This window comes from Pseudorca crassidens, chromosome X (genome assembly GCF_039906515.1).
Source record: "Pseudorca crassidens isolate mPseCra1 chromosome X, mPseCra1.hap1, whole genome shotgun sequence".
Lineage (NCBI taxonomy): Eukaryota > Metazoa > Chordata > Mammalia > Artiodactyla > Delphinidae > Pseudorca > Pseudorca crassidens.
The window spans coordinates 86,483,312-86,509,449 of NC_090317.1; the positions used below are offsets into that span (position 1 = coordinate 86,483,312).

The 26,138-nt window shown below is 39.4% G+C and overlaps 1 protein-coding gene and 1 non-coding gene across 2 annotated transcripts in view; one reads left to right on the forward strand and one right to left on the reverse strand.

Moving 5' to 3' along the window:
• Positions 1 to 26,138, forward strand: part of WNK3 (WNK lysine deficient protein kinase 3) — a 185,234-nt gene that overhangs the window by 16,035 nt on the left and 143,061 nt on the right. Inside the window, exon 2 of the mRNA XM_067722538.1 lies at positions 16,595 to 17,249. Coding sequence (XP_067578639.1) covers positions 16,713 to 17,249 — 537 coding nt within the window. The 5' untranslated portion in view covers positions 16,595 to 16,712. The remainder of the gene's footprint in view (positions 1 to 16,594; positions 17,250 to 26,138) is intronic.
• LOC137217680 (small nucleolar RNA SNORD52) lies at positions 25,202 to 25,269 on the reverse strand. The gene has a single exon (XR_010940183.1). It is a non-coding gene; the product is annotated as a small nucleolar RNA SNORD52 (small nucleolar RNA).

A 26,138-nucleotide genomic window follows, 5' to 3' on the forward strand; every position in this document is an offset into this window, starting at 1 on the left:
CACATCTTCTTTATCCATTCATCCGATGATGGACACTTAGGTTGTTTCCATCTCTGGGCTATTGTAAATAGAGCTGCAATGAACATTTTGGTACATGACTTTTTTTTTTTTTTTTTTTTTTTTTGCGGTACGCGGGCCTCTCACTGCTGTGGCCTCTCCCGCCGTGGAGCACAGGCTCCGGACGCGCAGGCTCAGCGGCCATGGCTCACGGGCCCAGCCGCACCGCTGCATGTGGGATCTTCCCGGACCGGGGCACGAACCCGCGTCCCCTGCATCAGCAGGCGGACTCCCAACCACTGCGCCACCAGGGAAGCCCGGTACATGACTTTTTGAATTATGGTTTTCTCAGGGTACCCAGGATTGCTGGGTCATGTGGTAGTTCTATTTTTAGTTTTTTAAGGAACCTCCATACTGTTCTCCACAGTGGCTGTATCAATTTACATTCCCACCAACAGTGTAAGAGGGTTCCCTTTTCTCCACACCCTCTCCAGCATTTATTGTTTCTAGATTTTTTGATCATGGCCATTCTGACTGGTGTGAGATGATATCTCATTGTAGTTTTGATTTGCATTTCTCTAATGATTAGTGATGTTGAGCATCCTTTCATGTGTTTGTTGGCAGTCTGTATATCTTCTTTGGAGAAATGTCTATTTAGGTCTTCTGCCCATTTTTGGATTGAGTTGTTTGTTTTTTTGTTATTGAGCTGCATGAGCTGCTTGTAAATTTTGGAGATTAATTCTTTGTCAGTTGCTTCATTTGCAAATATTTTCTCCCATTCTGAGGGTTCTCTTTTGGTCTTGTTTATGGTTTCCTTTGCTATGCAAAAGCTTTGAAGTTTCATTAGGTCCCATTTGTTTATTTTTGTTTTTATTTCCATTACTCTAGGAAGTGGGTCAGAAAGGATCTTGCTGTGATTTATGTCATAGAGTGTTCTGCCTATGTTTTCCTCTAAGAGTTTGATAGCTTCTGGCCTTACATTTAGGTCTTTAATCCATTTTGAGCTTATTTTTGTGTATGGTGTTAGGGAGTGATCTAATCTCATACTTTTACATGTAGCTGTCCAGTTTTCCCAGCACCACTTATTGAAGAGGCTGTCCTTTCTCCACTGTACATTCCTGCCTCCTTTATCAAAGATAAGGTGTCCATATGTGCGTGGGTTTATCTCTGGGCTTTCTATCCTGTTCCATTGATCTATCTTTCTGTTTTTGTGCCAGTACCATACTGTCTTGATCACTGTAGCTTTGTAGTATAGTCTGAAGTCAGGGAGCCTGATTCCTCCAGTTCCTTTTTTCGTTCTCAAGATTGCTTTGGCTATTCAGGGTCTTTTGTGTTTCCATACAAATTGCAAAATTTTTTGTTCTAGTTCTGTGAAAAATGCCAGTGAGAGTTTGATAGGGATTGCATTGAATCTATAGATTGCGTTGGGTAGTATATTCATTTTCACAATGTTGATTCTTCCAATCCAAGAACATGGTATATCTCTCCATCTATTTGTATCATCTTTAATTTCTTTCATCAGTGTCTTATAATTTTCTGCATACAGATCTTTTGTCTCCTTAGGTAGGTTTATTCCTAGATATTTTATTCTTTTTGTTGCAATGGTAAATGGGAGTGTTTTCTTGATTTCACTTTCAGATTTTTCATCATTAGTATATAGGAATGCCAGAGATTTCTGTGCATTAATTTTGTATCCTGCCACTTTACCAAATTCATTGATTAGGTCTAGAAGTTTTCTGGTAGCATCTTTAGGATTCTCTATGTAGAGTATCATGTCATCTGCAAACAGTGACAGCTTTACTCCTTCTTTTCCGATTTGGATTGCTTTTATTTCCTTTTCTTCTCTGATTGCTGTGGCCAAAACTTCCAAAACTATGTTGAATAAGAGTGGTGAGAGTGGGCAACCTTGTCTTGTTCCTGATCTTAGTGGAAATGCTTTCAGTTTTTCACCATTGAGGATGATGTTTGCTGTGGGCTTGTCATATATGGCCTTTATTATGTTGAAGAAAGTTCCCTTTTTGCCTACTTTCTGCAGGGTTTTTATCATAAATGGGTGTTGAATTTTGTCAAAAGCTTTCTCTGCATCTATTGAGATGATCATATGGTTTTTCTCCTTCAATTTGTTAATATGGTTTATCCCATTGATAGATTTGCATATATTGAAGAATCCTTGCATTCCTGGAATAAACCCCACTTGATCGTGGTGTATGATCCTTTTAATGTGCTGTTGGATTCTGTTTGCTAGTATTTTGTTGAGGATTTTTGCATCTATGTTCATCAGTGATATTGGCCTGTAGTTTTCTTTCTTTGTGACATCCTTGTCTGGTTTTGGTATCAAGGTGATGGTGGCCTCGTAGAAGGAATTTGGGAGTGATCCTCCCTCTGCTATATTTTGGATGTGTTTGAGAGGGATAGGTGTTAGCTCTTCTCTAAATGTTTGATAGAATTCGCCTGTGAAGCCATCTGGTCCTGGGCTTTTGTTTGGTGGAAGATTTTTAATCACAGTTTCAATTTCAGTGCTTGTGATTGGTCTGTTCATATTTTCTATTTCTTCCTGATTCAGTCTTGGCAGGTTGTGCCTTTCTAAGAATTTGTCCATTTCTTCCAGATTTTCCATTTTATTGGCATAGAGTTGCTTGTAGTAATCTCTCATTCTCTTTTTTATTTCTGCAGTGTCAGTTGTTACCTCTCCTTTTTCATTTCTGATTCTGTTGATTTGAGTCTTCTCCCTTTTTTTCTTGATGAGTCTGGCTAGTGGTTTATCTATTTTGTTTATCTTCTCAAAGAACCAGCTTTTAGTTTTATTGATTTTTGCTATTGTTTCCTTCATTTCTTTTTCATTTATTTCTGATCTGATTTTTATGATTTCTTTCCTTCTGCTAGCTTTGGGGTTTTTTTGTTCTTTCTCTAATTGCTTGAGGTGCAAGGTTAGGTTGTTTATTCGAGATGTTTCCTGCTTCTTAAGGTGGGCTTGTATTGCTATAAACTTCCCCCTTAGAACTGCTTTTGCTGCATCCCATAGGTTTTGGGTCGTTTTGTCTCCATTGTCATTTGTTTCTAGGTATTTTTTTATTTCCTCTTTGATTTCTTCAGTGATCACTTCATTATTAAGTAGTGTATTGTTTAGCCTCCATGTGTTTGTATTTTTTACAGATCTTTTCCTGTAATTGATATCTAGTCTCATGGCGTTGTGGTCAGAAAAGATACTTGATACAATTTCAATTTTCTTAAATTTGCCAAGGCTTGATTTGTGACCCAAGATATGATCTATCCTGGAGAATATTCCATGAGCACTTGAGAAAAATGTGTATTCTGTTGTTTTTAGATGGAGTGTCCTATAAACATCAATTAAGTCCATCTTGTTTAATGTATCATTTAAAGCTTGTGTTACCTTATTTATTTTCATTTTGGATGATCTGTCCATGGGTGAAAGTGGGGTGTTTAAGTCCCCTACTATGAATGTGTTACTGTCGATTTCCCGTTTTATGGCTGTAGTATTTGCCTTATGTATTGAGGTGCTCCTATGTTGGGTGCATAAATATTTACCATTGTTATATCTTCTTCTTGGATCGATCCCTTGATCATTTTGTAGTGTCCTTCTTTGTCTCTTTTAATAGTCCTTATTTTAAAGTCTATTTTGTCTGATATGAGAATTGCTACTCCAGCTTTCGTTTGGTTTCCATTTGCATGGAATATCTTTTTCCATCCCCTTACTTTCAGTCTCTATGTGTCTCTAGGTCTGAAGTGGGTCTCTTGTAGGCAGCATGTATAAGGGTCTTGTTTTTGTATCCATTCAGCTAATCTGTGTCTTTTGGTGGGAGCATTTAATCCATTTACATTTAAGGTAATTATCGATATGTATGTTCCCATTCCCATTTTCTAAATTGTTTTGGGTTCGTTATTATAGGTTTTTTCCTTCTTTTTTGTTTCTTGCCTAGAGAAGTTCCTTTAGCAGTTGTTGTAGAGCTGGTTTGGTGGTGCTGAACTCTCTCAGCTTTTGCTTTTCTGTAAAGGTTTTAATTTCTCCATCAAATCTGAATGAGATCCTTGCTGGGTAGAGTAGTCTTGGCTGCAGGTTTTTCTCCTTCATCACTTTCAGTATGTCCTGCCACTCCCTTCTGGCTTGTAGGGTTTCTGCTGAAAGATCAGCTGTTAACCTTATGGGGATTCCCTTATGTGTTATTTGTTGTTTTTCCATTGCTGCTTTTTTTTTTTTTTTTTGCATTACGCGGGCCTCTCACTGTTGTGGCCTCTCCCATTGCGGAGCACAGGCTCCGGACGCGCAGGCTCAGCGGCCATGGCTCATGGGCCCAGCCGCTCCGCGGCATGTGGGATCCTCCCTGGCCGGGGCATGAACCCGCTTCCCCTGCATCGGCAGGCGGACTCTCAACCACTGCGCCACCAGGGAAGCCCCCTTGCTGCTTTTAATATGCTTTCTTTGTATTTAATTTTTGACAGTTTGATTAATATGTGTCTTGGCGTATTTCTCCTTGGATTTATCCTGTATGGGACTCTCTGTGCTTCCTGGACTTGATTAACTATTTCCTTTCCCATATTAGGGAAGTTTTCAACTATAATCTCTTCAAATATTTTCTCAGTCCCTTTCTTTTTCTCCTCTTTTTCTGGAACCCCTATAATTCGAATGTTGGTGCGTTTAATGTTGTCCCAGAGGTCTCTGAGACTGTCCTCAGTTCTTTTCATTCTTTTTTCTTTATTCTGCTCTGCAGTAGTTATTTCCACTATTTTATCTTCCAGGTCACTTATCCGTTCTTCTGCCTCAGTTATTCTGCTATTGATCCCATCTAGAGTACTTTTAATTTCATTTATTGTGTTGTTCATCGTTGCTTGTTTCATCTTTATTTCTTCTAGGTCCTTGTTAACTATTTCTTGCATTTTGTCCATTCTATTTCCAAGATTTCGGATCATCCTTACTATCATTATTCTGAATTCTTTTTCAGGTAGACTGCCTATTTCCTCTTCATTTGTTAGGTCTGGTGCATTTTTATCTTGCTTCTTTATCTGCTGTGTGTTTTTCTATCTTCTCATTTTGCTTATCTTACTGTGTTTGGGGTCTCCTTTTTGCAGACTGCAGGTTTGTAGTTCCTGCTGTTTTTGATGTGTGTCTCCAGTGGCTAAGGTTGGTTCAGTGGGTTGTGTAGGCTTCCTGGTGGAGGGGACTAGTGCCTGTGTTGTGGTGGATGAGGCTGGATCTTGTCTCTCTAGTGGGCAGGTTTACGTCTAGTGGTGTGTTTTGGGGTGTCTGTGGCCTTATTATGATTTTAGGCAGCCTCTCTGCTAATGAGTGGGGTTGTGTTCCTGTTTTGCTAGTTGTTTGGCATAGCTTGTCCAGCACTGTGGCTTGCTGTTCGTTGAGTGAAGCTGGGTGCTGGTGTTAAGATGGAGGTCTCTGGGAGATTTTCGCCGTTTGATATTGTGTGGAGCTGGGAGGTCTCTTGTTGACCAGTGTCCTGAAGTTGGCTCTCCTACCTCAGAGGCAGAGCCCTGACTCCTGGCTGCAGCACCAAGAGCCTTTCATCCACACGGCTCAGAATAAAAGGGAGAAAAAGTAGAGGGAATTAGTAGAAGTATGGGGAAAGAAAGAAGGAAAGGAAGGAAGGAAGGAAGGAAGGAAGAAAGAAAGAAGCAAAGAAGGAAAGAAGGCAAGAAGGAAAGAAAGGAGGGAGGGAGGCAGGAAGGAAGGAAGGAGGGAAAGAAGGAAAAAAGAAAGAAAGAAGATACAGTAAAAATAAAATAAAGTATAATAAAGTTATTGAATTAAAAAATTCTTATTTAGAAAAAAAAATAGGAACCTTAGGACAAATGTTGGAAGCAAAGCTATACAGACAAAATCTTACACAGAAGCATACACATACACCCTCACTAAAAGAGGTAAAGGGGGAAAATCATAAATCTTGCTGTCAGAGACCACCTCCTCAATTTGGGATGATTCGTTGTCTAAAGGAGGGAGGGAAGGAAGGAAAGAAAGAAAGAAAGAACGAAGGTAAAGTATAATAACGTTATTAAAATTAAAATTAATTATTAAAAAAATTTTTAAAACCATGGACAGATAGAACCCTAGGACAAATGGTGGAAGCAAAGCTATACAGACAAGATCTCACACAGAAGCATACACATACACATTCACAAAAAGAGGAAAAGGGAAAAAAATCATAGATCTTGCTCCTAAAGTCCACTTCCTTAATTTGGGATGATTGGTTGTCTATTCAGGTATTCCACAGATGCAGGGTATATCAAGTTGATTGTGGAGCTTTAATCCGCTGCTTCTGAGGCTGCTGGGAGAGATTTCCCTTTCTCTTCTTTGTTCTCACAGCTCCCAGGGGCTCAGCTTTGGATTTGGCCCCGCCTCTGCGTGTAGGTCGCTGGAGGGCGTCTGTTTTTTGCTCAGACAGGACGGGGTTAAAGGAGCCGCTGATTCGGGGGCTCTGGCGCACTCAGGCCGGCGGGGAGGGAGCTGCACGGAGTGCGGGGCGGGCCTGCGGCGGCCAAGGCCGGCGTGACTTTGCACCAGCTTGAGGCCCGCCGTGCGTTCTCCCGGGGAAGTTGTCCCTGGATCCCGGGAACCTGGCAGTGGCGGGCTGCACAGGCTCCTCGGAAGAGGGGTGTGGATAGTGACCTGTGCTCGCACACAGGCCCCTTGGTGGCTGCACCAGCAGCCTTAGCATCTCCCGACCGTCTCTGGCGTCCGCGCTTTTAGCTGCGGCTCGCGCCCGTCTCTGGGGTCCGCGCTTTTAGCCGCAGCTCGCGCCCGTCTCTGGGATTCAGGCTTTTAGCCGCGGCTCTCGCCCGTCTCTGGAGTTCCTTTAATCAGCGTTCTTAAACCCCTCTCCTCATGCACCAGGAAACAAAGAAGGAAGAAAAAGTCTCTTGCCTCTTCGTTAGGTGCAGACTTTTCCCCGGACTCCCTCCCGGCTAGCCCCTTCAGGCTATGTTCAAGCCGCCAACCCCAGTCCTCTCCCTGTGCTCCGTCCGAAACCGAAATCCGAGCCTCAGAGCCTCAGCTTGCAGCCCCGCCCGCCCCGGCGGGTGAGCAGACAAGCCTCTCGGGCTGGTGAGTGCCGGTCGGCACCGATCCTCTGTGCGGGAATCTCCCCACTTTGCCCTCCTCACCCCTGTTGCTGTGCTCTCCTCCACAGCTCCGAAGCTCCCCCCTCCGCCTCCCGCAGTCTCCTCCCGCGAAGGAGCTTCCTAGTGTGTGGAAACTTTTCCTCCTTCACAGCTCCCTCCCACTGGTGCAGGTGCCGTCCCTATTCTTTTGTCTCTGTTTTTTCTTTTTCTTTTGCCCTACCCAGGTACGTGGGGAGTTTCTTGCCTTTTGGGAGGTCTGAGGTCTTCTGCCAGCCTTCAGTAGGTGTTCTGTAGGAGTTGTTCCACGTGTAGATGTATTTCTGGTGTATCTGTGGGGAGGAAGGTGATCTCTGCGTCTTACTCTTCTGCCATCTTCAAGGTCCCCCCCCCCCCGGGCAAAAGCTTTTAAGTTTCATTAGGTCCCATTTGTTTATTTTTGTTTCCATTTCTCTAGGAGGTGGGTCAAAAAGGACCTTGCTGTGATTTATGTCATAGAGTGTCCTGCCTATGTTTTCCTCTAAGAGTTTGATAGTTTCTGGCCTTACATTTAGGTCTTTAATCCATTTTGAGCTTATTTTTGTGTATGGTGTTAGGGAGTGATCTAATCTCCTTTTACATGTAGCTGTCCAGTTTTCCCAGCACCACTTATTGAAGAGGCTGTCCTTTCTCCACTGTACATTCCTGCCTCCTTTATCAAAGATAAGGTGACCGTATGTGCGTGGGTTTATCTCTGTGCTTTCTATCCTGTTGCATTGATCTATATTTCTGTTTTTGTGCCAGTACCATACTGTCTTGATTAATGTAGCTTTGTAGTATAGTTTGAAGTCAGGAAGCCTGATTCCTCCAGTTCCTTTTTTCGTTCTCAAGATTCCTTTGGCTATTCGGGGTCTTTTGTGTTTCCATACAAATTGCAAAATTTTTTGTTCTAGTTCTGTGAAAAATGCCAGTGGTAGTTTGATAGGGATTGCATTGAATCTGTAGATTGCTTTGGGTAGTATATTCATTTTCACAATGTTGATTCTTCCAATCCAAGAACATGGTATATCTCTCCATCTATTTGTATCATCTTTAATTTCTTTCATCAGTGTCTTATAATTTTCTGCATACAGGTCTTTTGTCTCCTTAGGTAGGTTTATTCCTAGATATTTTATTCTTTTTGTTGCAATGGTAAATGGGAGTGTTTTCTTGATTTCACTTTCAGATTTTTCATCCTTAGTGTATAGGAATGCCAGAGATTTCTGTGCATTAATTTTGTATCCTGCTACTTTACCAAATTCTTTGACTAGCTCTAGTAGTTTTCTGGTAGCATCTTTAGGATTCTCTATGTAGAGTATCATGTCATCTGCAAAGAGTGACAGCTTTACTTCTTCTTTTCCGATTTGGATTGCTTTTATTTCCTTTTCTTCTCTGAATGCTGCGGCCAAAACTTCCAAAACTATGTTGAATAAGAGTGGTGAGAGTGGGCAACCTTGTCTTGTTCCTGATCTTAGTGGAAATGCTTTCAGTTTTTCACCATTGAGGACGATGTTGGCTGTGGGTTTGTCATATATGGCCTTTATTATGTTGAGGAAAGTTCCCTCTATGCCTACTTTCTGCAGGGTTTTTATCATAAATGGGTGTTGAATTTTGTCGAAAGCTTTCTCTGCATCTATTGAGATGATCATATGGTTTTTCTCCTTCAATTTGTTAATATGGTTTATCACATTGATAGATTTGCGTATATTGAAGAATCCTTGCATTCCTTGAATAAACCCCACTTGATCATGGTGTATGATCCTTTTAATGTGCTGTAGGATTCTGTTTGCTAGTATTTTGTTGAGGATTTTTGCATCTATGTTCATCAGTGATATTGGCCTGTAGTTTTCTTTCTTTGTGATATCCTTGTCTGGTTTTGGTATCAGGGTGATGGTGGCCTCATAGAATGAGTTGGGGAGTGTTCCTCCCTCTGCTATATTTTGGAAGAGTTTGAGAAGGATAGGTGATAGCTCTTCTCTAAATGTTTGGTAGAATTCGCCTGTGAAGCCATCTGGTCCTGGGCTTTTGCTTCTTGGAAGATTTTTAATCACAGTTTCAATTTCAGTGCTTGTGATTGGTCTGTTCATATTTTCTATTTCTTCCTGATTCAGTCTTGGCAGGTTGTGCCTTTCTAAGAATTTGTCCATTTCTTCCAGGTTGTCCATTTTATTGGCATAGAGTTGCTTGTAGTAATCTCTCATGATTTTTGTATTTCTGCAGTGTCAGTTGTTACTTCTCCTTTTTCATTTCTAATTCTATTGATTTGAGTCTTCTCCCTTTTTTTCTTGATGAGTCTGGCTAATGGTTTATCAATTTTGTTTATCCTTTCAAAGAACCAGCTTTTAGTTTTATTGATCTTTGCTATTGTTTCCTTCATTTCTTTTCATTTATTTCTGATCTGATCTTTATGATTTCTTTCCTTCTGCTAACTTTGGGGTTTTTTTGTTCTTCTTTCTCTAATTGCTTGAGGTGCAAGGTTAGGTTGTTTATTCGAGATGTTTCCTGTTTCTTAAGGTTGGATTGTATTGCTATAAACTTCCCTCTTAGAACTGCTTTTGCTGCATTCCATAGATTTTGAGTCGTCGTGTCTCCATTGTCATTTGTTTCTAGGTATTTTTTGATTTCCTCTTTGATTTCTTCAGTGATCACTTCGTTATTAAGTAGTGTATTGTTTAGCCTCCATGTGTTTGTATTTTTTACAGATCTTTTCCTGTAATTGATATGTAGTCTCATAGCGTTGTGGTCGGAAAAGCTACTTGATACAATTCCAGTTTTCTTAAATTTACCAAGGCTTGATTTGTGACCCAAGATATGATCTATCCTGGAGAATGTTCCATAAGCACTTGAGAAAAATGTGTATTCTGTTGTTTTTAGATGGAATGTCCTATAAATATCAATTAAGTCCATCTTGTTTAATGTATCATTTAAAGCTTGTGTTACCTTATTTATTTTCATTTTGGAAGATCTGTCCATTGGTGAAAGTGGGGTGTTAAAGTCCCCTACTATGAATGTGTTACTGTCGATTTCCCCTTTTATGGCTGTTAGTATTTGCCTTATGTATTGAGGTGCTCCTATGTTGGGTGCCTAAATATCTACAATTGTTATATCTTCTTCTTGGATCGATCCCTTGATCATTATGTAGTGTCCTTCTTTGTCTCTTCTAATAGTCTTTATTTTAAAGTCTATTTTGTCTGATATGAGAATTGCTACTCCAGCTTTCTTTTGGTTTCCATTTGCATGAAATACCTTTTTCCATCCCCTTACTTTCAGTCTCTATGTGTCTCTAGGTCTGAAGTGGGTCTCTTGTAGACAGCAAATATATGCATCTTTTTTTTGTATCCATTCAGCCAATCTGTGTCTTTTGGTGGGAGCATTTAATCCATTTACATTTAAGGTAATTATCGATATGTATGTTCCCATTCCCATTTTCTTAATTGTTTTGGGTTCGTTATTCTAGGTCTTTTCCTTCTTTTTTGTTTCTTGCCTAGAGAAGTTCCTTTAGCAGTTGTTGTAGAGCTGGTTTGGTGGTGCTGAACTCTCTCAGCTTTTGCTTGTTTGTAAAGGTTTTAATTTCTCCATCAAATCTGAATGAGATCCTTGCTGGGTACAGTAATCTTGGTTGCAGGTTTTTCTCCTTCAACACTTTCAATATGTTCTGCCACTCCCTTCTGGCTTGCAGAGTTTCTGCTGAGAGATCAGCTGTTAACCTTATGGGGATTCCCTTTTGTGTTACTAGTTGTTTTTCCCTTGCTGCTTTTAATATGTTTTCTTTGTATTTAATTTTTGACAATTTGATTAATATGTGTCTTGGCGTATTTCTCCTTGTATTTATCCTGTATGGGACTCTCTGTGCTTCCTGGACTTGATTAACTATTTCCTTTCCCATATTAGGGAAGTTTTCAACTATAATGTCTTGAAATATTTTCTCAGTCCCTTTCTTTTTCTCTTCTTCTCTGGGACCCCTATAATTCGAATGTTGGTGCGTTTAATGTTGTCCCAGAGGTCTCTGAGACTGTCCTCAATTCTTTTCATTCTTTTTTCTTTATTCTGCTCTGCATTAGTTATATCCACTATTTTATCTTCCAGGTCACTTATCCGTTCTTCTGCCTCAGTTATTCTGCTATTGATCCCATCTAGAGTATTTTTCATTTCATTTATTGTGTTGTTCATCATTGTTTGTGTCATCTTTAGTTCTTCTAGGTCCTTGTTAACTGTTTCTTGCATTTTGTCTATTCTATTTCCAAGATTTTGGATCGTCTTTACTATCATTACTCTGAATTCTTTTTCAGGTAGACTGCCTATTTCCTCTTCATTTGTTAGGTCTGGTGGGTTTTTATCTTGCTCCTTTATCTGCTGTGTGTTTTTCTGTCTTTTCATTTTGCTTATCTTACTGTGTTTGGGGTCTCCTTTTTGCAGGCTGAAGGTTCGTATTTCCTGTTGTTTTTAGTGTCTGTCCCCAGTGGCTAAGGTTGGTTCAGTGGGTTGTGTAGGCTTCCTGGTGGAGGGTACTAATGCCTGTGTTTTGGTGGATGAGGCTGGATCTTGTCTTTCTGGTGGGCAGGTCCACGTCTGGTGGTGTGTTTTGGGGTGTCTGTAGAGTTATTATGATTTGGGGCAGCCTCTCTGCTAATGGGTGGGGTTCTGTTCCTGTCTTGCTAGTTGTTTGGCATAGGATGTCCAGCACTGTAGCTTGCTGGTCGTTGAGTGAAGCTGGGTGCTGGCGTTGAGATGGAGATCTCTGGGAGATTTTCGCCGTTTGATATGATGTGCAGCTGGGAGGCCTCTTGTGGACCAGTGTCCTGAAGTTGGCTCTCCCACCTCAGAGGCACAGCACTAACTCCTGGCTGCAGCACCAAGAGCCTTTCATCCACAGGGCTCCTTAATTTGGGATGATTCGTTTTCTATTCATGTATTCCACAGATGTAGCGTACATCAAGTTGATTGTGGAGCTTTAATCTGCTGCTTCTGAGGCTGCTGGGAGAGATTTCCCTTCCTCTTCTTTGTTCTCACAGCACCCAGGGGCTCAATTTTGGATTTGGCCCCGCCTGTGCGTGTATGTCGCTGGAGGGCGTCTGTTCTTTGCTCAGATAGGACGGGGTTAAAGGAGCCGCTGATTCGGAGGCTCTGGCTCACTCAGGCCGGCGAGTGGGGGGGGTAGGGAGGGCCACGGAGTGCGGGGCGGGCCTGCGGCGGCAGAGGCCAGCGTGACGTTGCCAGCCTGAGGCGCGCCGTGCGTTCTCCCGGGGGAGTTGTCCCTGGATCCCGGGACCCTGGCAGTGGCGGGCTGCACAGGCTCCCCGGAAGGGGGGTGTGGATAGTGACCTGTGTTCGCACACAGGCTTCTTGGTGGCGGCAGCAGCAGTCTTAGCGTCTCATGTCTGTCTCTGGGGTCCGCACTTTTAGCCGCGGCTCGTGCCCGTCTCTGGAGCTCCTTTAAGCAGCGTTCTTAATCCCCTCTCCTCGTGCACCAGGAAATAAAGAGGGAAGAAAAAGTCTCTTGCCTCTTCGGCAGGTCCAGACTTTCCCCCGGACTCCCTCCCGGCTAGCCGAGGTGCACTAACGCCCTGCAGAATGTGTTCACGCCGCCAACCCCAGTCCTCTCCTGGCGCTCAGACCTAAGCCCGAGCCTCAGCTCCCAGCCCCGCCCGCCCCGGCGGGTGAGCAGAGAAGCCTCTCAGGCTGGTGAGTGCCGGTCGGCCCTGATCCTCTGCGCTGGAATCTCTCCGCTTTGCCCTCTGCACCCCTGTTGCTGTGCTCTCCTCCGTGGCTTCGAAGCTCCCCCACTCCGCCACCCGCAGTCTCCGCCCGCGAAGGGGCTTCCTAGTGTGTGGACACATTTCCTCCTTCACAGCTCCCTTCCGCTGGTGCAGGACCCGTCCCTATCCTTTTGTCTCTGTTTATGTTTTTCTTTTGCCCTAACCAGGTACGTGGGGGGTTTCTTGCCTTTTGGGAGGTCTGAGGCCTTCTGCCAGCGTTCAGTAGGTGCTCTGTAGGAGTTGTTCCACGTGTAGATGTATTTCTGGTGTATCTGTGGGGAGGAGGGTGATCTCCGCGTCTTACTCTTCCGCCATCTTCCCGGAAAGTCTTTGCCTGTTTTGTTAAAATTTGTTTTTCTTATTCATTGTTTACCCTTAGGCCACCAGCTATTACATTTTATTGTTGTCAGGTCTTTTCTCTTCAGACCAATGATTCTCAACCCAGGAATCCAGGCAGAAGATAAGGAGAGTGGACCGAATGGGGTGGTGGTGGTGGTGAGGGAGGTAGCGAGTATAGTTTTAAAAAGGCATATTTGATATTACAATGGCTTTGATTTTAGTCACAATATTTTAAGATTCTTAAGGACATCATATTTTATTGAGATATAATTTATATATCATAAAATTCACCAATATAAATGTCAGTGATTTTTAGCAAATTTATAGAGTTCTATAACCTTGATTACAATCTGATTTTAGAACATTTTCATCACCCCCAAAATATTTCTTGTGCCAGTTTGAAGTCAGTCCTATTCCTGTACCCCAGCCCAAGGCAACAAATAATCTATTTTCTATCTCTATAGATTTGCATATTCTAGACATTTCATATAAATGTAACCATACAGTATGTGGTCTTTCCTTTGGCTTCTTTCACATAGCATAATGTTATCAAGGTTCATCCTTATTGTAGCATGTATCAATACCTCATTTCTTTTTATTGCTGAATAATATTGTATTGCATGGATATAACACATTTTGTTTATCCAACTGTTGTTAGACATTTGGATTGTTTCCACCTTTTGGCTATTGTGACTAGTGCTGCTATGAACACTTGTGTATAAGTTTTTGTGTGGACATAAGTTTTCATTTCTCTTGGGTAGATGGTATTCATATAGTAACTCTATGTTTAACTTGTTGAGGAACTGCCAGACTGTGTTCTATTGTACATTCCCACCAGCAATGTATTAGGGGTCTATTTTCTCCATATCCTCACCATCACTTGTTACTGTCTTGTCTTTTTTATTGTAACCATCCTCATGGGTATGGAGTAGTATTTGTGATTATGATTTGTATTTCTCTAATGAGTAACAATGTGGAACGTCTTTTCATGTGTTTATTGGCCACTTGTATATCTTCTTTAGAGAAATGGCTATTTAGATCTTTAGCGCATTGGATTATTTATCTTTTCACTATTGAATTGTTGGAATCCTTTATATATTCTGAATACCAGTCCCTTATCAGGTATATGATTTGCACATATTTTCCCCCAGCCTTTTCACTTTTCACTTCCTTGATGGCATCCTTTGAAATACAAAAGTTTTAAATTTTTTGAGGTCAGCTTCTCAATTTCTCTTTTATCACTTGTACCTTTGCTATTGTACTTAGGAAACCATTGCATAACCCAGAGGCACTAGAATTTACTTTAATGTTTTCTTCTAAGAGTTTTATAGTTTTAGTCCATGTTCCACTTTGAGTTCATTTCTTGTGTGGTGTGAGGTAGGAGTCCAACTTCATTCTTTTGTATGTGGATATCCAGTTGTCCCAGTACCTTTTGTTGAAAGACTGTTTTTTTCCCATTGAATTGTCTTGGCCTCTCTGTTGAAAATCATTTGACCATAAATGTTAAGGTTTACTTCTAGACTCTCAATTCTGTTTCATTGATCTATATACCCTTACCTTGTTCTGTTCATTTCTAATTTAATTCTTTTGTGGTAGGAGAGCATACTTTGGTTTCAATCCTTTTAAATTTATTGAGATTTATTTTATTGCATAGTACATAATCTGTTCTCGAGATTTTTCCATGTGTGCTTGAAAAGAATGTATATTTTGTTCTTGCTGAGTGGAGTGTTCTGTAGATGGCAGTTAGGTCAAGTTGATTGATAGTATTGGTCAGGTTTTCCAGATTCTTGCTCGTTTTCTGTCTCATTTTTCTCCCCATTATTGAGAATGGGGTATTAACATCTTCTACTGTTATTACTGAATTGTTTATTTCTCTCTTCAGTTTTGTCAGTTTTTATTTAATGTATTTGGGGCTCTGTTGTTAGATGTGTATATGTTTATAATTGTTATATTGTCCTGGTGAATTAATCTCTCCATGCTTATAAAATGTCCTTCTTTGTCTCTAGTAATATTTTTTGTCTTAGGGTTGGTTTTTTAAAGGCTAAAGGAACACTCATTTCCCCATTTCTCTACTTTGCTGCTTCTTATTCTACAGTTTGGGAAACCAGGTGACCAGACATTATAATTAAAATTATTATACCAAAGCAACACTACTTTCCCCTCTATTTTTATATTAGGATTCTGAGTAAGATTTCATTTTATAAAAGAGGTTCTGCAGTTAAAAAATTCTGAAGTCTTTTTCCTACTTAAATTCTCTGATTTTTACCTATTTTTGTCTGCTTAGCAATCCTTTTGTCTTACTTATGGATCTTTGCTTTTGAGGTTTCTGGATAAGTTACCTTTAGTTAAGTGAATAGAGTTATTCTTTTTTTTTGGAGTAGAGTTATCCTTACTTAAAAATGTCCAATCTAAAATGTTAACATTTGGGGATGTGAGTGAAGGGTATACTAAATTCTTTGTATATTCTTGCAGGTCTTTTTCCAAGTCCAAAATTATGTCAAAATAAGTTAAAGAAAAAATTCTCTACCTAAGTGAGGCATTGTTAATTACCTTTTCCCACTTGCAGGTAATACTAGTCTTATTGACTTTCAAAGTATATTGATTTGGCAGTGTAGAGTATTGATGAAGATATGGAGGAACTGGAATTCTAATGTACTGCTCCTGGGAATGCAAAATGATACAACCACCTTGAAAAACAGATGGCAGTTTCTTTAAAGGTTAAGCATACATTTTCTGATACAGCCATTCCACTCTTAGGTACTTTCTCAAGGTAAATGAGAGTATATGTCCATGTAAAGATTTGTACACAGATCTTCATAGCAACCTTATTCATAATAGTCCATAAGTGAAATTCAACCCAAATGTCATCAAGAGGTGAATAAATAAACAAATTATGATATATCCAGATAATGGACTACTTAGAGGAATTACAAAGGGACAGGAGTAAGAGCTCTTGGTGGAGAAGCGTATGTTCATTGTCTTGATTTTGGAGATGGTTTCAGAGGTGTACATCTGTGTCAAAATTTATCAAATTGTACATTTTAAACACATGTAATTTACTGTATGACAATTATACCTGAGAAAGTTGATTAAAAGAATTTTAAGCCCCTTGGGGAAAAAATATGATGGATTGATAGAAGGGTATGAGAACTAGATTGCTAACCAATGTTCATGCAATATGAAGACTTATTGAGCTATATGCCAAGTAGTCTGCTAAGCACTGAGGACTACAGTGGTAAACAAGATAAGACACAGTCCCTGGAGTCTGCTGGTTGCTAAGATTGGACAGAAAAAAGAACAAACTTCTTATTAAGAAAAAAGGGATTAAACAGTCAGGTGACTTTTCTCCTTAATGATTTCCTTTGTGGGGTGATTTTAATATATCCTTTTTCCCCCTTCAGGTTGCTATGGAAACATATGACCACATAAAAGGAAGTCTATTCTGATAATTCTGTTACCTGAGATGCAACTGGACTGAAGAGTGGAACAGGAAAAATTTTAGTGCCAACCTTAATTACAATGGATACTGATTCAGGAGGGCCAGCTAGCACAGAAGATTCTGAGAAACCTGATGGAGTTTCATTGGAAAACAGAGTTCGTCAGGTTGCAGCAACTTTGACCGTGGAAGCTAGACTAAAGGAGAAAAACAGTACCTTCTGTGCTTCTGGAGAAACTATAGAAAGGAAAAGATTCTTTCGAAAGAGTGTTGAGATGACAGAAGATGGCAAAGTTGCTGAATCTTCCTCCAAAGATGAGAGAATAAAGACTGCAACAAATATTCCAAGAGTAGAAAAGCTTCCTACAAATGTGCTAAGAGGCAGACAAGAAGTTAAATATGAGCAGTGTTCAAAGGGAATGTCAGAATCCTCAAAAGATTGTTTCAAGGAGAAAAATGAAAAGGAAATGGAAGAAGAAGCAGAAATGAAGGCTGTAGCTACTTCTCCTAGTGGCAGGTTCCTGAAATTTGACATAGAGCTGGGAAGAGGAGCATTTAAAACAGTATATAAAGGACTGGACACTGAAACATGGGTTGAAGTTGCTTGGTGTGAGCTGCAGGTGTGTATACAATCTTCTTGGTTTTAATGCACTCCAGTTTTAGCTGGCCTGGGCTTCTGAGTGATCCAGTATTAAAATGTATCATGGATTAAAATAAAACGAAGGACTTGTCCCCACATCCCTGAAATTATGCTCCTTTCTTAGATCCTCTTAGGAGCTCACGCCAAACTTTTGTTTTTCCTGTTGTTTTCCCCTCTGTTTTAAAGGGAAAAAGTCTATTCTGCCTTTCTTTGGGGAAATGCCCCTAATTCATTACCCTTAGGAAATTCCCAAAACTCTTAATGTCTCATTTTGAAAACTTTTAGTAAATGTATGCCTTATGAGTTGATTGTTATACTAAATATTTGAGAGTGTGATATGTTAGGGATATATGCAGTATGATATTTCCCATCTCTCTTTTTCTTTCAACAAACTTTTGGGGGTTCATGTGTTGTTTTTCAGAACAGGAAATGGTTTTCTTGTTTCTTTGAGGGCTTCTAGTAATATAAACTCCTCTCCATGCCTTTGAGTTTACCTCAGAGAGGATCTCTGGAAGAAATAATCACCAGAATCTACTGAGCTTAGTCAACTGGAATGTTGTTTAGGAAGGAGAAGTGGAAGCATCAGAAGACTAGTTGAATTACCTAGATATTTGTTTCCATAATAAATGTTTATGTGGTACTTGTAACTAATGAAGGACTAAATGGAGACAGAACATCACAGAAAGGATTATAATAGGAATAGTTTCAGACAGATGTAGGTTAAACCTAAGGAAAAGCTTTGTGACCTCAGCCAGCTCATGGGAAGTGGTCAGTGTTCACAATAGGTGCTTAAAATTAAGATTAAATAAAGCCAATCACTAAGTACAGGTTTTTTTGTTGTTCAAATTCCAGTGGTCTCTGTGTGTGGGTGTGTATGTATGTACCATGATTTCACACCTTCTTAATTTACTATAGATTGCCATTTAGATAGGTTGAAATTTAGTCTTGGTCCCTGCATTTCTAGGAAGCCTTTTGTTTCAAAACTTTACTCTGTTTTTTTCTGTTTTTTAAAAAACTTTACTCTCCTTTTGTTTCAAAACACTTACTCTGTCAGTGTTTGCTTTGTATGCAGATTCAGGAGACTACTGTCAGAGACTGAGATTCTGTAAGTCTGGGGTGGGATGCAAGACTGCAATTTTTTTTTTTTTTTTTCAGTACTCGGGCCTCTTACTGTTGTGGCCTCTCCCGTTGCGGAGCACAGGCTCCGGACGCGCAGGCTCAGCGGCCATGGCTCACAGGCCCAGCCGCTCTGCGGCATGTGGGATCTTCCCGGACTGGGGCACGAACCCGTGTCCCCTGCATCGGCAGGCGGACTCTCAACCAGGGAAGGGAAGGCCAAGACTGCAATTTTAACAAGCTTTCAAAGTGCTTCCAGTATAGGAGGTCCCTTGACGACTCTTTGGAATGCAAGTTACCTAGCAGTCGAGCCATTCTAGTAGTTCTTAAAAGATGTGTGCATGTGCTGTGTGGGGTTTGCTTGGTTTTCTTCTTACCCCCTTTTTACCCTTTAAGAATTTTATTTTAAGGTCTGTGTCACAGTAGGAATATTAGATACTGCGAGTAAACAAACATTAAGATCGCCTGAAATTATACTACTTTGAGGATGCTTTAAACATTTCAGTATATATCTTTATGGACTCTTTCTTTTGCATAAATGTATATATGACTGTATGCCACCCCATGGAATTGTACTGTTAGGTTTGAACAAAACCTTTTTTTAACTTATCATGAACATCTTTTCATTACTGGTAATTGTACATTTACATCATTATTTTTAATAGATGCCCTTATAAGTTATTCAATCTATTGTTGGACTTCTACATTTTTCTCCGATATTTCACTGTTATAACCATGGTTGTGATCAGTATCCTTGCATATATATATATATATTGAAAATTATGTAAATTTTAATTTAATCTCTGCATTGTGATTTCAGTAACACTCATCTTTTTCTGGAGTGGGGGCCACAAAATGTAAAATATTTACTATCTGGTCCTTTGTTGTTGTTATTGTCATTTGCTTTTTTTCTTCCAGTTTTATTGAGATATAATTGACATACAACACTGTGTAAGTTTAAGGTGTACAGCATAATGATTTGACTTAAATACATCATGAAATGATTATCACAGTAAGTTTAGTGAACATCGTCTCAAATAGATACAAAATTAAATAGAAAAAATATTTTTTCCTTGTGCTGACAACCCTTAGGATTTACTCCCTTAACAATTTTCATAGATAACATACAGTAGTGGTGTTATCTTTAGCATGTTGTACATTACATCTCTAGTACTTATTTATCTTATAAATCTTTTGACTGCAGTAACACTCATCTTTTAATGATACTCTGTTTGTAAATGGGGGAGATAATTTCCATTCACTTGGTAGTAGGACACATAGTGAAGATATGTCATATATTTTGCAAATTGTGTACTCTAGCTGTGCTAAAGAATGTTTAGGTAAAACTTGAAAATATTTTAGTGGTAGGAACTGCCTAGGGGAATACCTTCTATTATTCACCTGTGGAAAGGTTGAAAGATCCCATAAAGTCTTACTACTCCAAGTGTAGTCTCTGGACCAGCAGCATGGACATCACCTGGGAACTTGGAGCCGCAGGTTCCTAGGCCTCATCCCAGACTATTGAATCAGAGTCTACCTCTTAGTAACATCTGCAGGTGATTTGTATGCACAGTAGAGCTTGAAAAGCACTGAAATAAGGGACTAATTCCAAGAGCTAGCTGAATCAGAGGAGGAATTCCCTTAATACACCAACATGAGCTTTATATTATATCATTTATACTGATTCCTGGCATCCACTCCAGACTTTCTAAATTAGAATCTTCAGGAGGTGAGGCCCAGGAACTTACTTTTTTTAAGAAATTAATTAATTAATTTTGGCTGTGCTGGGTCTTCGTTGCTGCGTGTGGGCTCTAGTTGCGGTGAGCAGGGGGGCTACTCTTCCTTGTGGTGTGCGGGCTTCTCATTGCAGTGGCTTCTCTTGTTGCAGAGCATGGGCTCTAGGTGTGTGGGCTTCAGGAGTTGTGGCTCGCGGACTCTAGAGTGCAGGCTCAGTAGTTGTGGCACACGGGCTTAGTTGCTCCGTGGCATGTGGGGTCTTCCCGGACCAGGGCTTAAACCCGTGTCCCCTGCATTGGCAAGTGGATTCTTAACCATTGTGCCACTGTGGCACCACTGTGCCACAAGTTCCACCAGGAACTTACTTTTATTATTTATTTATTTATATTTTTTATGAAGTTTTATTTTATTATTATTATTTTTTGGTCACACTGTGCAGCTTGAGGGATCTTAGTTCCCCAACCAGGGATCGAACCTGTGGCCCCTGCAGTGGAAGCTCAGAGTCCTAACCACTGGACCGCCAGAGAATTCCCCACAGGAACTTACTTTTAAAAGTTCTCCAGGTAATTGGATATATAGCCAGATTTGGGGATCTTTCATGTGGAGCAAATGTTGTAAATTTTAATTTACAAAAATAAAGTACATTTTAATTTATACAAAGAACAACAATTGCAGTCTTCTATTCTGAAAGGAATGTCAGAATTAGTGGACTTAGTTGATACAATTTTTGGATCTCATGTCACTTTCTGCATATTTGGAATTAGGAAAAACTAACTTATTTAGAATCCCAGAAGGATAAGGGCATCATCTTTTAATTACTTTCCTGTGAGTAGTATGCAGTTTGTAATGTACAATTTCTCATATTTTTTCTGTAAAGTCTTACTCTTTATTATATAATTAAATAATTTTGTTGAAAAACATCCCAGTGAGCAGTTTAAATGTTTGAATTATTCTTGATTCTTTCCCAACCTTTGTTTATATATATATATATGTGTGTGTATAATATATAAAATTGGTGTGTCTATACTTTTGTTATCAATTTGACATATATTTTCTATTTATTAACATCATTAAAATATGTAAACTATATTTTATTGCATACACACCACCTCTTAATCTTCTCCCCTGAAATTTGGCAGTTCTTTTCTTTCTTAAAATTTTATTTTTGCATGTTTGATTTGAAATTCACAGCTCAAAAAAAGGTTTTTATACCTTTTTCTCTTGATGGCATTTCCGCCTATTGTAGATACTTGAGCCTTGTGTAACAATTCTTAAAAGCCTCATATCCATTTATTTAGAATACATGGACTTTAGGGCAGTGCAAAGAACAAGGAGAGACAGATTTTACTGCTGATATTTGACTTTGAGGATGTTGAAAACAAACAAATCCTTTGAAGATGTGGGTCAGATTTAGGATTTGGCCATAAACATTTGCATTTCAACAGTTTGTCATATTTTATGGTTTCTATAATTTGATTTTTAATGCATTATTGGGAAGAACCTGTTGTTCTTTGTAAAGAATTGTAAATTACTTGGTAAATTGGTAATTTATTGTGAGTGAGGGCTGTCAGTCATACGTTTTATTTAGAAGACTTTTAGTTCATGATGTTGAAAGACCTGGTCACATGTCACTAAAAGACCTGTTTAGTAACTTTTAGAACGAGTCAGTCACAAGAGTTTGTAATAGTTTTCTCCTACACTAACAACATGAAAATCAACAACACCTTGCTTTTACATATGGAAACACAACCAGTTTTTGCTTTACTTCCGCTAGCATGCTTGTCATTTGTTTTCTTGATGGAACTGAGTTTTCATATAACGCTATTTTCCAATTGAAGGAACATCATAGATATGTAAAATTTTTTGTTATTTGACTCTTTCTAAAATGTATTTGAGTGTGCTTGTAATAAGCTTCACTGTGGGGTCAATTCTGTGATTGTGTGTTTTTCAAGGTAATTAAACAGGCCTTCTTTAAGTAACATCTAACAACTAGACCTCTAACAAGTCAGCTGTAGTCTCTGAACTGAACCAAAAATGGCACTGAAAAGAAAGATTTAAAAAAAGACATAGTTGACTGTAGCAAGTTGATGTGTTGAGTGAGCATTCTAATACACTTTGATTATAGTAATGAAGATATTTCAAGCAATGCAGTAGAAGTAACAGTTTAAAGATCTGTACTTTCATGCCTAAAGTATCTTATCAAAATTGTGGAGGAACTTGTTTCTGTTTTATTTTCATTTATCAAATAAAAACACTTTGGGGAGAAGTATATTTTTAGGCAGACGTACATTTAATTGTGAAATTAGAATTAGATAATAATGTGAAAATAGCTGAATTTCCAATAAAGGAAAAAGTAATTAAAATATATGCTAGAATTTCTGTTTCTGAATAAATATTGTTGTCTAAAGTATTCACTCTGGGATATTTTTGCTCTTAAAATATTTTTGTTATGACCCTCTTGGAAGTGATTCCAGATTCTGTTAGAGCTACACAAGAAAATGCTTCATTACATATAAGCACACCCTAAATAGTGTTATTCAGTTTTAATTTCCCACTGTCTTCATCAGACCCAGCCCTCAAAGTGCAATACTCTCATAGGCAAAGAATGATTACATCGAAGGGAGGAGGGATAAAACTTGCTTAACTATATATGTTCTAGTTTCTTTGTTTAAAAGCTAGTCACATAACTTTATTAAGTATAAACCAAAGACAGATGTTTTCATAAAATGACAAAGGGTGAGAGTGGCAGGAGACAGACTTGGTCTGGGAAATACCATTAATTTCCCCAGTTAGTTCAATGAGTTAGTTTTGAGCTAACTATCTGCTTGATAGATAACAAATTGATACATCTAGTTGGCTGAATGAATAATTGCACCCCGAAGATGTTCATGTCCTAATCCCTGGAACCTATGTTACGTAACATTGCAAAATGGATTTTGCAGCTACGATTAAACTAAAGATCTTGTGATAGGTAGATTATCCTGGATTATCTGGGTGGGCCCAGTGTAATCACAAGGATCCTTTTTTAAAAAAAGTATTTATTTATTTATTTGGCTGCGTTGGGTCTTAGTTGCGGCACGCGGGATCTTTCGTTGTGCCACGCAGGCTTCTCTCTAGTTGTGATGTGTGGGTTTTTCTCTCTAGTTGTGGCGCATGGGCTCCAGGGTGTGTGGGCTCTGTAGTTTGTGGCACGCGGGCTCTCTCGTTGACGTGTGCGAGCTCAGTAGTTGTGCTGCACAGGCTTAGTTGTCCTGCAGCGTGTGGGATCATCTTAGTTCCCCGACCAGGGATTGAACCCACGTCCCTTGCATTGGAAGGTGGATTCTTTACCACTGGACCACCAGGGAAATCCCACAAGGGTCCTTTTGAGAGGAAGGATGGCCATTAGTCAGAAGGAGATCTGATAATGGAAGCTGAGGTTGGAGTGATAGGAATATGGGCAACCTCTAAAAGCTGGGAAAGACAAGGAAACAGATTCTTCCCTAGAGCATACAGAAGGAACACAGCCTTGCCAACACCTTGATTTTAGTTGAGACTCATTTGGATTTTTTTTTTTTTTTTTTTTTTTTTTTTTTTTTTGCGGTACGCGGGCCTCTCACTGTTGTGGCGTCTCCCGTTGCGGAGCACAGGCTCCAGACGCGCAGGCTCAGCGGCCATGGCTCACAGGCCCAGCCGCTCCGCGGCATGTGGGATCTTCCTGGACCGGGGCACGAACCCGTGTCCCCTGCATCGGCAGGCGGACTGTCAACCACTGCGCCACCAGGGAAGCCCTCATTTGGAGTTTTGATCTCTACAATTGGAAGATAATAAATTTGTGTTGTTTTAAGCCACTAAATTTGTGGTAATTTGTTATAGCGGCAATAGGAAATGAATACAGTACACATAGCTATGATTTATTCATTTGTTCATTCATTCAACAAATAAATATTCAGTACCTACAGTGTACCAGAACTGTGCTAAGTGCTAGGGATGTAATGGGGATAAAAAGCAGACACAGGCACCATTTTCATAAAGCTTACAGTAGAGGTAGTTTATAGTCAGTAAGAAGAAGGCTTGGAGATTGGAATTAGTGAAAAGATGAAAGGGCTGTTAAATATAGATTTGTTTGAAAGAAATGGTAGGGTTGGGAAGAGCAAGCGACATGGATACTACTCCTTTACTACTTAGTTTTCTTTTTTATTTTGAGATAATTTGCTACTAACAGAATAGTTGCAAAGATAGTATAGAAGTTCCTGTATGTCCTTCACTCAGTTTTCCCTTATGCTAATATTTTAATCAGAGAACATTTATCAAAACTTAAGAAATTAGTATTACTACAGTACTATTAACTAAAGTACCGAACTTGTTTGGATTTCACCAGTTTTCCTACTGGTGTTCTTTTTTCAATGGTATGATCCAGTTCAGGATCCCACATTGCATGTAGTTATGTCCCTTTAGTCTCTTCCAATCTGTGACAGTTCTTCAATCTTTGTTTTTCATGATCTTGAACTTTTAATGAGTACTGCTCAGTTAGTTTGTAGAGTGTTCCTTAATTTGGGTTTGTCTTATGTTTTCACATGATTAGATTTAGGCTATGAATTTTGGCAAGAATACCATAACATTTATTCATTGGAATTACCTCTTAGTTTTGTGTGGTCTCTTCTTAAGTATGACTGTTAAGTTTCTGAAAACCCAACAATTGGGGAAATTTGTCATTGAGGAACTTTAGTATATCTTAAGTTATAAATAATGGTGTCATACACTTTTGCATTTATCAAAATTAGTATTAATTGAGTACTTATGCAGGTACTTAATTTGAATATTTTATTTAATCTTGCAATAGTTATATGAGGTAGGGATGATTAGTTTTCAGGTGGTAGAAGTGAGGTTTAGATACATTAAGTAACTTTCCCAAAGGGGTAGAGTAAGGATTTATAGTCCATCAATTGTATATATAAAACACTTACATAGATGATTTAAGAATTTCCTCCTCATTACTTATTTGAGCAGATCACTCTTTCATGTTTTTAACCATTTTACAACAAATGATTTCTTAAATGGACACTGTTTAAAATAAGATTCTTTTTTTCCCCCCCAAATGAGTTAGAACTTAATTTTGGGCTTCAGGACCAGCGTCAGAGACTCTAGTCTGAGAAATCATCATTCCTGTAAAATAAGGTTCTTAACATTAAACTAACTGCTGAAGCTCAAAGGGTACTAGTTAATGGTGTCATTTAAGGACACTCTCTGGCTTGGGGGCTCTGAGGAACAGTTTCATGGTTGGGTTGCCATGGTTCAGTGTCTGGCCTTCACCTTTTGTCAGTGTCTAGAGGTGGTTGGACACGTTGGGGAGACTGACTTGTGCTAACTCAAATGCCTAGGTTTAGGACAGAAATTTATTAATTTAGAATGAATTAATGAATTAATTTTATCTGATATAGTTGTTAGGTCATATGGTCTAACTGGTCTGTAGGTTAGATACATGGGAAGCTAAATTATAATCAGAAGCTGGCTTAGTAAGTACAGAGTCAGAACAAAGGTACTAAATGTTCCTGTGTGTCCTGCTAAAGCAGTATACTGACCGAATGAACTGGATGCTCAGGTCCTAACTGGATGAGGACATCCTCTTTGTTCAACAGTACTGGAAGACAAGTGAACCTGGTTATGTCTGTGGTTCATCCCCCTTTCCATATGTTATCTTTATTACCATCGATGAGCACTTTTCTTTAGGTATTAATACATACCATTGCTGTCTAAAAGCTTTAACATGCTCGTATGGCCAAACTGTGATTATTATATGCTGATTTCTTGATTAATACTTTGATGTTACCATTTACAAATTATAATTACCCTAGTGTGTGTTTATTTCATTTAGTTTTACACATATCTCTCCATGGAAAGTGTTTTGTGAATGACGTATCTGAGGTCATTACTGTGAATATTGTTTCTGAGAGGCAGAGCTTTGAACTAGGAAGTACTTGGGATTCATAACACAGCAGACCTAAGTTCGTTTGCCTGTGCCAGTTAGGTACCTTGG